This window comes from Myotis davidii, unplaced genomic scaffold (assembly GCF_000327345.1).
Source record: "Myotis davidii unplaced genomic scaffold, ASM32734v1 scaffold169, whole genome shotgun sequence".
In the NCBI taxonomy this organism is placed as follows: domain Eukaryota; kingdom Metazoa; phylum Chordata; class Mammalia; order Chiroptera; family Vespertilionidae; genus Myotis; species Myotis davidii.
The window spans coordinates 2,351,495-2,365,007 of NW_006383005.1; the positions used below are offsets into that span (position 1 = coordinate 2,351,495).

At 55.1% G+C, this 13,513-nt stretch overlaps 1 protein-coding gene across 1 annotated transcript in view; it reads right to left on the reverse strand.

Annotated features, from left to right (window-relative positions):
- Positions 1 to 4,475: 4,475 nt before the first annotated feature.
- The window catches only part of ATG16L2 (autophagy related 16 like 2), a 13,347-nt gene continuing 4,309 nt past the window's right edge, over positions 4,476 to 13,513 (reverse strand). Inside the window, exons 4-18 of the mRNA XM_015557476.1 lie at positions 13,362 to 13,369; positions 13,263 to 13,291; positions 13,069 to 13,134; positions 12,664 to 12,780; positions 11,570 to 11,632; positions 10,891 to 10,999; positions 10,410 to 10,515; positions 9,425 to 9,495; positions 9,110 to 9,181; positions 8,874 to 8,994; positions 8,458 to 8,563; positions 7,510 to 7,659; positions 7,327 to 7,374; positions 7,103 to 7,204; positions 4,476 to 6,765 (exon numbers count right to left, since the gene is read on the reverse strand). Of these exons, the coding sequence (XP_015412962.1) occupies positions 6,678 to 6,765; positions 7,103 to 7,204; positions 7,327 to 7,374; positions 7,510 to 7,659; positions 8,458 to 8,563; positions 8,874 to 8,994; positions 9,110 to 9,181; positions 9,425 to 9,495; positions 10,410 to 10,515; positions 10,891 to 10,999; positions 11,570 to 11,632; positions 12,664 to 12,780; positions 13,069 to 13,134; positions 13,263 to 13,291; positions 13,362 to 13,369 (1,256 nt within the window). The 3' untranslated portion in view covers positions 4,476 to 6,677. The remainder of the gene's footprint in view (positions 6,766 to 7,102; positions 7,205 to 7,326; positions 7,375 to 7,509; positions 7,660 to 8,457; positions 8,564 to 8,873; positions 8,995 to 9,109; positions 9,182 to 9,424; positions 9,496 to 10,409; positions 10,516 to 10,890; positions 11,000 to 11,569; positions 11,633 to 12,663; positions 12,781 to 13,068; positions 13,135 to 13,262; positions 13,292 to 13,361; positions 13,370 to 13,513) is intronic.

The window sequence follows — 13,513 nt, forward strand, 5'->3', positions numbered from 1 at the left end:
GTTTTCTAAGTTTACTTATAACGACACACTCGTAGGCCCTTCTTTAACCATGTGACAGATACAGAGAGGTATCTGTTAACCCATTCCTGGGACACGCAGTTCCTGATGCCACCAGCTGCCAGGTGTAACATTCTGGATACCTAGAGAGAATAACAAATAAGTTGTGGCCTTGCTTTCAAGGTCCTTTTCAGCGGTGGGGGACAGGTACACACATGACAGTACTGTGTGACGTGCCGGGAGGGAGGGGAGGACAGTGTGCGCGGGGAGCTGAGCATGGAGCTGATTCTGCAGCTGCAGGGACAAGGAAGTCACTGAATGTGACTTTGAAGGAAGTCACTTCGGAGGATGTAACTGCTGGCTTCTGGGAAGTGGGAATTCTGAACTCCTCTGCCCTTTCCCCAGCCTCCACCCTCAGGAGTAATGAATCAAGCAGAGATTTCACTGGCCCCAGGGGTGGATGGGTTCCTGGTTAAAGGCTGAGTCCCTGTGGCTCCCAGCTGGCCACACTGAGGGTCAGGGCTCGGCATGTTTGGGCAGAGGCCTACAGCTCTCCTCTTCCCAGAGCTGCACACATGTGATATGTATTCTCCCAGATATTTTCTGGCCATAAAACTCATACCCCTATACATATTGCCTTTTTATATATGTGGGATTATATAATACATTTAGGTTTACCTCATTCTTTTTGAAGGCTACATTATAATCCATTATCTGAGCATAACTTTAAGAGTAGTTGATTTTTGAGAGAGAAACATGGATGTGAGAGTGCAACATTGATCGGCTGCCTCCTGCACGCCCCCTACAGGAGGTTGAGCCTGCAACCCAGGCATGTGCCCTTGACCACGAATTGAACCAGCAACCTCCTGGTGCATGGGATGACCCCAAACCAACCAAGCCACACTGCCCAGGGCTGTCTGGTCATAATTTAAACATTCCTATAGTGACGAGTATTGAGGTTGTATCCATCCATTTGCTATTAAAAAGTTTGAAATTAACATCTTTGTACATAATTCTTTATAAATTTGTTCCAGTAAAAACATTGGGGAAATTTCTAAATATGTAATTTGAGAGTCAAAAAGGTGTTATGTTTTTTTAAATTTTTTAGGTGTCTTTGTTGTTAATTCTCACTGGATATTTTTTCCATTGATTTTTAGAGAGAGCATTGATTTTAGAGAGCTCTTCGTCCAGGCCCAGTCAATGTGAAAGAGCCCCATCAATTGGTTGCCTCAACCAATGACCCTTCAGTTTGTGGTCTGACACTCTAACCACTGAACCACCGGCCAGACCGAATTTTTTTAGACTTTGCCAAATTGGCCTCCAAAAGGATCACATCCATTGACACGCCCACCAACAGCATTGGAGGTGACAACATGGACTTTGGAGTCAGAAGGTCTGAGTGAAATTCTGGCTCCTCTTTGGGAGCTGTGGGAACTGAGCCTCAGCATACTCATCGGACATCTGAGAGTAATACTGCGGACCCAGAAAGGATGCATAAAGTGAGCAGCACGGTGGTCACAAACATTCCTCGTGAACCTCTTCCACATTCGGCGTCCTCTCCTTCAGAGTCCTTGCTCCTCCAGCCTCGTGATAACACAGGGCTGCCATGAGGCCCAAGGGGAGGCGTGTGTGTGAAGGCTTTACCGTAAATGAGACAAGGTTGTGCACATTAAATGTCATTTCCATCTGCCTTCACCTGCTAATGAAAAGCTGCTCACCTTTGAGACTGCTGTTGGCATCAGAGGATTAGTCTGTGACTCAGGAACAGAGTTAAGCTAATGGCCCCACCCTAATGTCACAGCTACATTTTGGCCATATTTCTCTCCTCTCACTCTCTCATCACAGGAACTAACTGTAATGCAGTCAGGTTGGATTCACAGCACATCACCTGGATCCCTTTCTTCTCTGACCACCATGTCCACCAGCCAGACACAGACGCTAGTGAGAGGACGTGGGTGACCTTTCCCTCCACGCTGCCACATCCCCGGCGATAAAAGGAGTGAAAACGGGTGATTTCCAAGGACGTATCCAACTCCCAGTGTTCTAGATAAGTTTTCTTTCTTGACGCAGAGTGAGAATGTCGCACAGAAAGGTTGCAGTATCTGAGAACAGACTCGCACACAGAGACTTCCCGGATGGCCAGCAATTGGAAAATCCAAGCCCCTGCACTGTCCCCTGAGACAAAGCAAACCCTCAGTTTCCAGGTCGGGATCGCATCCCAGGCTCCACTGTTCACTGGCTGCCCCAGGAGCCCAGCTGCAGCTTTGCCTGTGGGACCACTAACGGCCTAGCCCTCTCAAAGTGGCCTCCTGACAAAATCTGTCTGCTCGGACTCTCTATTTATGTTGCTCTTTATGAAGTTGTTTTTCGTGACAAAAATACAACCACGTTACAGAAATGTTAGCTCAGGGGGAGAATTATCATTTGTCTCGAAGTCTCGCAACTTGACACAACCGGGATGTTTCTTCCTAGACTCTCCCTGTGTTTGCTCTGTTACTGCTTGACCTGCCAAGAACCCCGTGACTGCCAAAGAGCGTCTTGTTCCTGGACCATTCTCCTGGTCCCACTGGCCAAAGAACAAATGTACTTCTGCGGAATGTTCTCCTGGAATCTGATCCTGAAACAGAAGGGAACTTACATCCCTGCCACACTGCGCGCCGAACTCCTGAGCGTCCTTTTCGTTCTTGTCACCCACGCACCCCTGTGAGGGGCGAGGACGATGAGCCGAACGGCCTGTATTCAAGTCCCTGAGCCGCCCGACGAGCTGTGGACTTGGGCTTGCTTTCCTCACCCTACAGCGAGAATGAAAAGGTAATACAAACGCCCTCAGCTCCAGGAGGATCAATAAGATGACGGACAGATAAGCTGATAAAATTGTAACTAGTGGATGTGCATCCAGAGAAAGGAAATAGCCTTGCACTGAGTTGTTCTTAGTCTCAGGTAGGTCCGTGCCTGGGGCCGCCAGGATTCCTCCAGAGAACATCTCTCCAACTGTTGTTTGTCCTGTCAGCAAACTGACTGCTCCAGGCCATGTTCTGGTGACACAAATGTCTCCCCCATTACCCAGGAGGAGACTCAGTAATGGGAGACCGGAGCCAAGCGTCTCCCAAGACAGGAAGATGACCAAGGGGCAGTTGGAGCCCCAAACTAGGGTTCCTCCCTCTTGAGTCTCAGGCTCATGAGGTCTGAGAGTGGGCAGGGTAGGCAGAGGATGCAGTACTTGCACCAGCAGAACAGCCCAGGGAGGAGCTGTTGGGTGAGGGTCACCTGTGGTGAGGCCCAGAGTCATGGGGCAGGAGGACTCAGATCGGACGCTCCATGCCCTGGAAGACACTGCTTTGCCCGGGGTCTCCCAGGAGACCAGGCCAGCCCCTCTGCAGAACCTGAGTCCAGTTTCCAGAAAGGAGGGACAGGCCTGAGTTCTTATCCTGTGCAAGTCCCTGCCCCCTCCCTGGGAAGCAGCCTGAACGTCTGAGTACTCCCTGCACAGTGCTCAGTACTGAAAACCTGGGTTCCGACTACTGAGAGCCTGGGTCAGCGTTCAGCACCAGGGCTCTGCCCCCACCTCCACGTACAGGGGCTGCAGAGACCAGGTGCAGCCTTCCCAGCCGCACCCCCTTGGAGCATTTGCCCCACCCGGCCGTGGCCAGCCGCTCTTCGTCCAGGCCCACCTTGTCCCCAAACGTCTCTGGCTCCTCCAGGAAGCATTCCGTCCACGGAAGTGAAGGTTGTGTGCTCCCTCAGGTGAGGCCACTGTGCCCCAAGGGTGTGCTGTCAGTTTGGCCCAAAGAGAGGAGGCTTAAGGGGAGCGGAGGGGCTGCTGTCCCAGGAGTCGAGTCAGATCATTTCCTGAGCACCTTTTCGGTTATCGAAGCAGCCTTCGCTGCAGTCCTGTGAGGAACTTGCCCCACACGGTATAGCTGATAACAACCTCCTGTTTCCCTCACTCCCTGTGGCCCTGCATGTCCCTCACTTAAAAAAAAGACACTAGCCCTCCAAGCTCAGGCCCAGGGCCCAGAATGGAGAAGAAGATGCAGGGAGGAATCACCCCCTGGCAGGGGTACACCACTGGGACACGGGTGGGGGATGCCATGCAGCTCTGCCTAACTGGAGCCCAAATTCTCTGGTTGGTTTGTGTGTGTTTTTAAGTATAATAGTCACAATCCAGCTGTGTAATCTCACATCACTGAACCTCTCTGAGCCTCGATTTTCTTATCTGTACAAGAAACACCGATATCACAAGGTGGTTGGGAACAAATAAAATACCAAAGGACGCCCTAGCCGGTTGCTCAGTGGATAGAGCGTCAGCCTGTGAACTGAAGGGTCCCGGGTTCGATTCCGGTCAAGGGCATGTACCTGGGTTGCAGGCTCCTCCCCACAGCCCAGGCCCTGGTCGGGGCACGTGCAGGAGGCAACCGATCAATGTGTTTCTCACACATGGATATTTTCTCTGTCTTTCCCTCTCTCTTCCACTCGCAAATCAACGGAAAGATATCCTCGGGTGAGGATTAAAAAAATAATAATTTTTTTAAGAAGAGAGACCGCAGGAAAAGTGCAGAGCACAGGGCCTGACACGAGCACTGGGTAATGGTGGCTCCTGGAAGCGCTGGTCTTTCGGGCCATGAATCCCAGGAGACAGCATGGCCTCAGCAGACACTAGGCAGCTGGTGACTCCTGGTGGCCACCTGGAGCCAGGACATGAGGGCTGGGCCTCTGGAATTTTAGATTCTAAGAACGCTGGACTCCAAGTGTCTTTAACTGTTGGACTTGCCGTCCTTGAGCAGAATTTAGCCCCTTAAACATTTCCTGGGGCTTTCTCTGTGCCAGGTCTGACCCCAGGGAATACTTTCCATCCTGGTCTCTTCCAAGAGTTCTCTGCTGAAGATGAAGGGAGGCAGACACAGACTGGAGCACAAACCGGAGGCAGGCCCCTGGCCAGCCTGGCAAGTGAGGCAAATGTGAACTGGGGACTGGAGGGAAGAACAGTCTGAATAGAGAGAAAGTCACATGGAAGACACATTCAGAGTAGCCAGGACATGAAGATGCAGCCGAGGCCAGCAGGGTGGATCCAAGGGCTTTGAAATTCAGGCCGAGTTTCTCTGCAGGCAGCAGGGGACTCCAAATGGTTGGACATGTGACCATGACACCTTAGAACGTCACGATGGCAAGGAGGGGGCCGGTGGGGTAACAGGAGATCCAGAAGGTGGCCTGCAGTGGCAGCAGGGTTGGAAAGAGACACGGTGGCCCCAGGCCTTGGTGCCAGAGGATGTGCTGTGTGAGGGGAAGAGGAGCTTATGTGTGTATGTGGGGGCAGGGGGAGGGATGAGGCCCAGGAGGTAGCTGGGTATCTCACCTAGAGTTCAGGGGACAGCTGGGCAACCAAGAGCAGTGAGTGATCTGGGAGTCAGCAGATTTGGGTACTTAACCAACACACAGTCTTTGGCATGTGCCAGGAGCTCTACAAATACTAGTACTAGCACAATGGGGCCTTACAACAATCCTTGAGGTGTACACTACATCCCATTTTACAGAGAAGGAAACTAAGGCACAAAGACGATAACTTGCTCAAAACCATTCAGCTGCTCAATAGCGGAGCTGAGATTCCCACCCAGACAGTCGGCTAGAGTCCAGGCTCTTAGCTCTCTGCTGTCCATTCTGGAAATGGTTTCCAAAACCCTGGGACTGGCAACGACCCCAGGGGAAACTGTAAGATGATAAAGGAGGCGTAGGTTCAGACTGGAGCCTCTGACTCAGCTGGGCAGATCCCCACAGGTCAGCCCTCATCGCTCCGGACAGCGGCCGTCCTGCTGACCCCTCCGCCGTGCCCCAGGAGGATGAAGGAAAGGGGGTCCCCAGGCTCTACCCTGTTGGGTCTGCCCTGCACTTCGGCGGCATGTTGTGAAGATTAAATCAGATGCCGATGTAAGCGGCCCAGGCCCAAACCCAGTCCACTGCTTCCCTCCCAGACACACAGGCCATTCCCCACCCACTCGGGCTCTGCCTCTGGAGCAAGAACTTGCCTGGTCTAAAGGTAGGCAGGCCTGTGTCCCACGTACTTGCCATCACTTTCCAATTCGTTAGGACCCTTTCCACCAGGGCCCTTCCCGGCTGCCTCTCCTCCTCCCTCCTCGGACTCCCACAGTTCCACGGCTCCCCCTTGGCCTCAGTCTACTCTGAGTGGGCCCAAGATGTTGGCCTCAGGACCAGCGTGGACCAAGGGTGATGTTCCCATGGCTCCAAGAATCACTGCCCTTTGCTGCCTCTGGCCTTTCTCATGCTGTCTCCTCTCAGGCCAGCTCTGCCCAGTTCTGTGCCCAAGGAGGAAAGGGGGCCAAGCCTGGATTTCCTTGAGCCACCAGCCCAAAGGCCTCTCTGCTCCCTGAGTGCTGCAAAGAGGCAAGCTGACACCAGTTTAGATGTAATTTTTTTCCACTTTTGGCAGAGAAAGTAAAGAGACAGCAATAAACAAAATGTACTGTAATCACCCCCAACCCACACTTCGTTTTTAAACCAACAGGCCAGGTCCTGCCAGGCCGTCTTCCCTACTAAATGCCCTGAGACCACCCCACCCTGCCCACACTTCCCTGGCCCCCTGGCCCTGGAGCTCAGTGAAGGGGGAAGCTGTTCTCTGGCTTCAGGCTTCAGATGAGAGATCCAGCCCAGGCAGGGAAGTCATGGCACTAGTGCCAGAGCACAACCTTCCCGGCCTGGTCCACGCTCACCACGTGGTTCCCAGAGTAGCACCAGGCCACGGCGTTGACGGCAGCGCTGAGGAGAGGGAGGGCCAGGCTTCAGGGGAGGGCCATGTGGGCCTGCAGCCTGGCGCTGCCCCTCAGTACTGGGCCTGGGCAGTTTGAGGCTTGCTCTGAGCCCATTTCCTTCCCTATAAAAGGCTCACAGGACTACGGCGAAGATGGACCCAAGTGCATATGAAAAGGCATCTTGTGAACAGTAAAGGGCTCTGGGAGATGGGAGAGATGGACACAAAGGCGGGGGACTCCAGGGCCCAAGCGTGTCAGAACCTGAACTGGGCTCAGTGGGACCGGAGGCAGGGCGGCAGTGGTCCTAAGGCCAGGGTGGGCAGGTGGGTGGAGGCCATGCTCACCAGTGGGGTCCCCGTAGGCTACTCTCCAATTTCCCAGTGTCTACATTCCAGATATACAGGGCTCCGTCCCAGGAACCGACCAGTGCAAAGCTTCGGTCTGGGCTGCAGTGACCACGGCACAGCAAGAGAGAGGAGGAGGTCAGAGGTGAGGACACACACACACTGACACACAGACACAATCAGACGGGGCACACTTGGGTAGGCATGTGCTCTCACATACGCACCTGAACACGGCTTTGGTCCAGTCAGAACCGCACTTGAAGCCATCAGCTCTGAGGACAGACAAGAGTTGGGTCAGAGTGGAGGTGGCTGTCAAGGGATCGGGGACCTCAGCAGGCCCTGGGGAGCCTTTAAGAGGCCCAACTACCCCAGCCAAAGCCACAGGCCAGAGGCCATGAGGCAGGTACCTGAACACCTGGCGGATATTGCTGACACGCAGGTCGATGACCTTGAGTGTGTTGTCACGGGAACAGCTGAGCAGATGCAGCTGATCATAGCTGAGGCTCAGGGAGGTGACGCGGCCCTGCACAGGGATGACCTGTGTGCAGCCGGGCCCCCTAAGGAGCAAGGACAGAGATGGGGAAGAGCAGCAGCCCCCCCTGACAGGGCACCCAGGTCTCAGAGCACTGAGGCCAAGGCTCACAGTGACTGATCTCCCACTGCAGACAGGAACCTGAGCAGCCCCTGAAGCCCTTGGGTCACTGAAATAAGGTCAGAGGGGCCCAGCTGGCATGGCTCAGCGGTTGAATGTCAACCTATGAACCAAGAGGTCATGGTTCAATTCCCAGTCAGGGCACATGCCCTGCTGTGGTATCGATCCCCAGTGTGGGGCGTGCAGGAGGCAGCCCATCAATGATTCCCTCTCATCACTGATTCTCTCTCTCCCTCTCCCTTCCTCTCTGAAATCAATTTATTTTTTTAAAAGGCCAGAGGAAAAGCAAGGAAGTCTGTCTTTACACGCGTGAAAGACAGCAAGGGTGTCCAACGGCAATCCCTGCAGACGAGCAAGGAGCAGCCGGAGGCAGGCCTGGCACCGGCCTTTACCACCATTCGAGCCCAATGTTGGGCTCTTAGGTTTTAAATACAACTGAAACTTGTGTTCCTTTTGATTAAAAAGTGGCGACTATGTGGGGAAAGGGGTTTCTAGATCTTGGCTGTCAAGGCCCAGGCAGAGTCCCCTGGTTGGAAGGAGAAGCCCTGAGGTGGCAGAGGTCCACCAGCTGAGCCTTCACGGGGCCACGCCCAGCACAGCCTCTCCACCCCTCCCCGAGGTGCCCACCAGGGCTCCACGGCCACAGAAAGGAAAGAGAACATGGGAGCCTGCCCCTGCGCCTCCGCCATGCACAGCCTGTCACCTGCTGTCCCAGAACCGGATCTTCTGGTCATTGTGGCCACTAATGATGACATGGTCCCCGCACACCACGTCGTTGCAGTAGGAAAGGACGTTGATGGTCCTCGAGCCTAGGGAACAAGGAGCAGAGTCCCAGCCTCAGAGAAGGGTCGTCAGGAGCCAACCCGCAGACATAGGAGAAGCTGAAGCCCAGAAGCCTCCCAAAACTAGAACCCAGGTCCCCTGCTTCCCAGCCCAAAGCCCCAGGTCACCAAAAAACTGACAGCACCAATGGGGATAGAGAGGGAGGGGCCTTGGGAGGTTTCACACCAAATGCCTATGAATCTGGGAAACACTTCCAGAGAGAAGGTCAAGGTCCCTCATTGACCAGCCTGGGGGGTGAGGAGGATGTGGGCGGGGGGTTGGGGGACTGGGCCTCACAGTAGGCACGGTCAAGGTCCCACTCCTTCACTGTCCGGTCTCGGCTCCCAGTCACCGCCTGGTGCCTCGTTAGCTTGAATTTAGCAGCCGTCACCTTGTCTGTGTGTCCAGATAGTGTCTCCTGCCCCCCGCAATCCCAAATATGGATCAAGGGCATAGTCAAGACTCCATTACACCCCCCTCTAGGCCCAAGGCATGAACCTGACCCCCAGGCGGCCTCCCCAGTCAGACCTCACCTTGGATTGTGCCTCTCCCACCTTCCAGAGCTGAGCAGCCCGACTGTAAGTAGCTGCCAATACCTGGGAGCCCTGGAGAGATGAGAGTAGGAGAGGTCAGAGACCTGGGCCTGGCCAGAGGCAACATCCCTCAGGCCAGAGAGCTGGGATGGGCCGCCTTGAGACTTCTCTCACAACCCAGGTCCCTGGGCAGGCAGAGGAGGATTTGAGGGCCCAGTTCTAGGATACCCATGTATTTCTAAGAGCCCCCAGCTGCCTAGGGTGGAGACTGGGGGGAAGGAAACATCTCATGCTACTGCGACAAAGGCCTCTCACCGAGGGGTCGAAGTCCACACTGGTGATGCTGCTACCAGCTCCTTCAAGAGTTTGGTTGGCCTCCAGGCGACCTGGGGGAACCAGGGAAGATATAGTGCAATGAGGTCACTCACCTCACGAAAACGGGGAGCTGGGATGGAGAGTGAGATAATCAGCCTTTCCCAATTTAGGGACAGAATTGTTGGGTCTGTTCTGGGGGCCTGGGCTGCACCTTCCTAACCTGCCAGCAGGGGGCCCCAAAGGATAGCTGGTCATTTCACAGCACTAAAGAGGACTAGAGAAAAAGGGGCTGTCCCTAGGTCACACAGCAAGCCAAGGGCCAGGCCAGCTAGAGATCGGACTCCTCTAGGAAGCCTCCAGGAGCTGGCTCTAACTTCCCAATACCCACCCACTCCACCTCTCCTCTCGCCATCCACACACACACACAGCCCAAAGTAGCTAGCTAACATTGGTTTCCTATTGAGTTCTGAGCGTTCAAATGATAACAGAAGTGGCCTAGCACCCAGCCGGCATGTCTCAGTGGTTGAGCATCAACCTACGAACCAGGAGGTCACAGTTTGATTCCTGGCCTGGGCACATGCCCAGGTTGTGGGCTCAGTCCTCAATGTGGGGTATGCAGGAGGCAGCCAATCAATGACTCTCTCTATTCATTGATGTTTCTCTCTCTCCCTACCTCCCCCTTCCTCTCTGAAATCAATAAAAAATAAAAGAAGTGGCCTAGAGAACCCCTCATCTCCTAACAGGGACCATGTGAGCTCAGCCCTCCTCATCCTGCAGGCCTGGGCCCCAGGAGCTAGAAGACTCTACCCTTCTTCAGAAAAGCAACCTCAGCACTCTTGCCGAGGAATCATCTGGCCACTGCCCACAAGAATAGTCCACGTGAGGAAACATAAAGAGGTCCGAGACCTTTACCCACCAAGAAACGAGCTGAGGGTGGGGACTGGAGAGAAAGCAGAGGGTTGGCCTGCAGGGGAGGGACCCTCACCTCCCACAACATTCCAGAGGTGAATGAGGCGGTCAGCCCCTCCAGTGGCCAGGAGGCTGCTATTGGGACCAAAACGAACTGCATTGACCTCAGAAAGGTGGGCATCCTGTAGGAAAAAAGGAGAGATTGGTGCCCCTGATCCTTGCCACACAGGCCTCTTTGTGCACGCTCACAGGCTCTCTCACATGCGCTGGTGCACACAGTAGGGTCTCATCATCTCTGCCTAGACCCCTGCAGCAGCCTCCCCTGGCTGATACCCCATACTGCCTGGCTGGCCTCCTGGTCTCCCAACCTCCTGTCTCTTCCTCTCCGGTCCATGCCCCTATTATAAATGGCTGAGGGACGCCCACCACAAGCTGTGGCGGAAAACTCCTGCTCCTCCTGAAGAGCCCGGCCCTGCTTCCCTGGCCTCCTGGGGCCACTCCTGGGGCCCACACTCCCCGTATCAGCACCTGATGCATGTGGCCCAGCTCCTCCTCACCAGCACATCCTGAGCCCAGGTAGGAAGTCGGGCAGCCACGCACACAGGGATGCTCTGATACTGCTGCACGGAGGGTCCCCCAATAGAGTGTCCTCTCCTCTTCTTGAAACTGGGGGGAGAGGAGGGTCAGGAGGGCATTCAGCAAGTTCCTCTGAGGCAGCAACAACAGGAAGCAGACATCGAAGGCAACAGAAGGTGGCCAGGAGGCGTAGGGAGCATGGTCCCCAACCTGGCCTCGGACCCCAGGGGTCAGTGTGGAGCTGGCAGGGGCACAGAGAAATGCAGAGACGGGGCAGAGTGGATGGATGCAGAGAAACCTCGGGGCTGGGGTTTCAGCCCTGGTCTGGTCACTCCTTGGCTCTGTGACCCTGAACGAGTCCCTGAGATTTCTGAACCTGTTTCCCAACTGAGTGGTAGCTCCTGTGCAGCCTCAGGCTGGAACTCTTGGTCCCCTGTGAGGAAATTGTGAGGGACAGAGCCTGGAGGAGAGCTGAGCAGGAGCTGAAAATGAGGCCATGCACCCAGCTCGGCCTGTGGGGCTCAGCAGAGACTCGCACGGACTGCTGGGCAACACAGATGGGCAGACTGAGGTACGCACGCAGACCAAGTCTGAACAGCTGCACACGAGGCTCCAAGATGCCCTATCCCTTCACACACGTTGGTGCGCGCACACACTTACTGCAGAAGCCCCTTCACCACATCCACACAGCGGGACAGCGTCAGGGAGGTGGCGGAGGCAGACCTGGGGCAGAATCGAGAGAGAGATGTGCTAAGGGGCTGGCCGGTGGGTGTGCAGACAGCAGTTGTTTGAGCCTACTCTGCCAGGGACCCTGGGGCTCACAGCTTCTGGAACCCAAAATGAGAACTTGGCTCCTCGAAGATCCGGAGAGTGGCATGACCCAGAGCAGATGAAGATGGAGGCAGACAGCGAGTTGGCAATGAAGTCTCCCAAAGTTTTCACCATGATGGTAAGAACTGCCTCAGCACCCAAGTTCCCCAACCAAAGTTCCTGGGAGACTGAGCGGGGCCTATGGAGTGGGGTGATGGTGACGGTGTCTCCAGGTTGGAATAGCATAAGGCTGAGGGCAGGGGGATGTGAGGACCTAGATCTGCTGAGACCTCATAAATGCTCAGGAGAGGACTTGGCTCACAGGGACACTCAAGGGCTCTGGGGACCAGGATCGCATGCCCTTCCCCAAGGTTCCTTCACTTCCCTGAGGCCTAGGCACCAGTGACCTGCAAGGAAGAGCTGCAGGAGAGCTTTCGGCCTGGGGAATGGGGCAGGGAAGGGCAGCCTCAATGCCAGGCAAATCAAGACAAATGAGGAAACGGAGGGGAGGGGCCCGAGGACTGAAATCCCAATCAGGTCCCACTGTGTGAGCTCACATCTATCTACACATGCTCAGATTCTCACACACATTCAAGTATGCTCACCCAGGCTTGCACACTCGTGTGCTCTCCTATCCCTGTGTATGCACACACATGCCTTCAACAGCTGAGCCCCCGGCCTTGCCCACAGGTTCCCTTCTGGTGACACCCTTTCACCAGCCTGACACCCCACCCCCAGAGATCCTGTCCTGGGGAGGAAAGAAAGGAGTGAGGACAGGGTTGGGGTCCCTGAGGTGGCCCTGGAGGTCAGACCTGTCCTAGGAGGTCTGAGCTGTATGTACTCCAGTGTCTCTCCAAGGTCCCTCCCAACCCAGGAGGAGGCTCAAGGTCCCACTGGAAGACTCTGGGGTGGGGCTCAGCTCAGAGTTCTGGGCCAGTCCTCACCTGAAGGGCCTCTTCAACTTCTCACCAGCCTCACCCTCCAGACACTCAGGCTCAGCAGGCAGAGTGAGAGTCATCTCAGCCTTCTCTCTGGTCCCATTGCCTGAGGTGTCTGGGTTCCTGGGAGAGCAAATGGAGTTCAGAAAGGCCAAGGGACCAGGCCAGCCCCTCCCTGTCCCAGAGCCCCACAGGGTGAAGATGTGCAGACTCCGTGATAAGGGGTCAGGGTGGGCGCACACATGACAAGCCCCGTGCTGGCTTCTATGACCACACGTGTCTGCGCGTGTCCTGCGGCCGCAGTCTATGTGCCGCAAGCAGGTGTGGGGCAAGGTAGAGGTGGAGGCAGCGGCCCAAGAGGAGGGCACTGCAGGGCACACGGGGCCGAGCCAGCATCCGAGGCTCTCTTACTCGCTAATGCTCACTGTCCGCTTGGCAGCCTTCTTCAGCTCCTGGGACACCAGCGCCTGCTTGGCCCTGGGGGTAAAAACACTTCCTGGTACACAGGCGCAGGGCGCCGCCCCCTTCCCCAGAGCGCGTGGGTCCTCCTTCCTGGGGAAGGGGCAACGGGTTCCCTTCCAGGGGACGGGACGCAGCCCCCTGACCTCTCGCGGCGCTCGTTGCGCAGGTTGCTCTGTCACTTGTTTTCTATTAAAATAGATTCATTCTTGATCTATGATAAGGCCTAAGGGAGATTTTATTGCATCAAAGTCTCAATTTGTGAGTAATAAAAAATGAGTGGAAACTCTTTGTGTCTCCTATAAAAGAAACTGCATCTTTTTATTAGCAAATTGAGTCTCCTCTGGACTGTAAAGTGATGGAGCACATGTTTCTGGCCAGGGAAATAAACGCAACA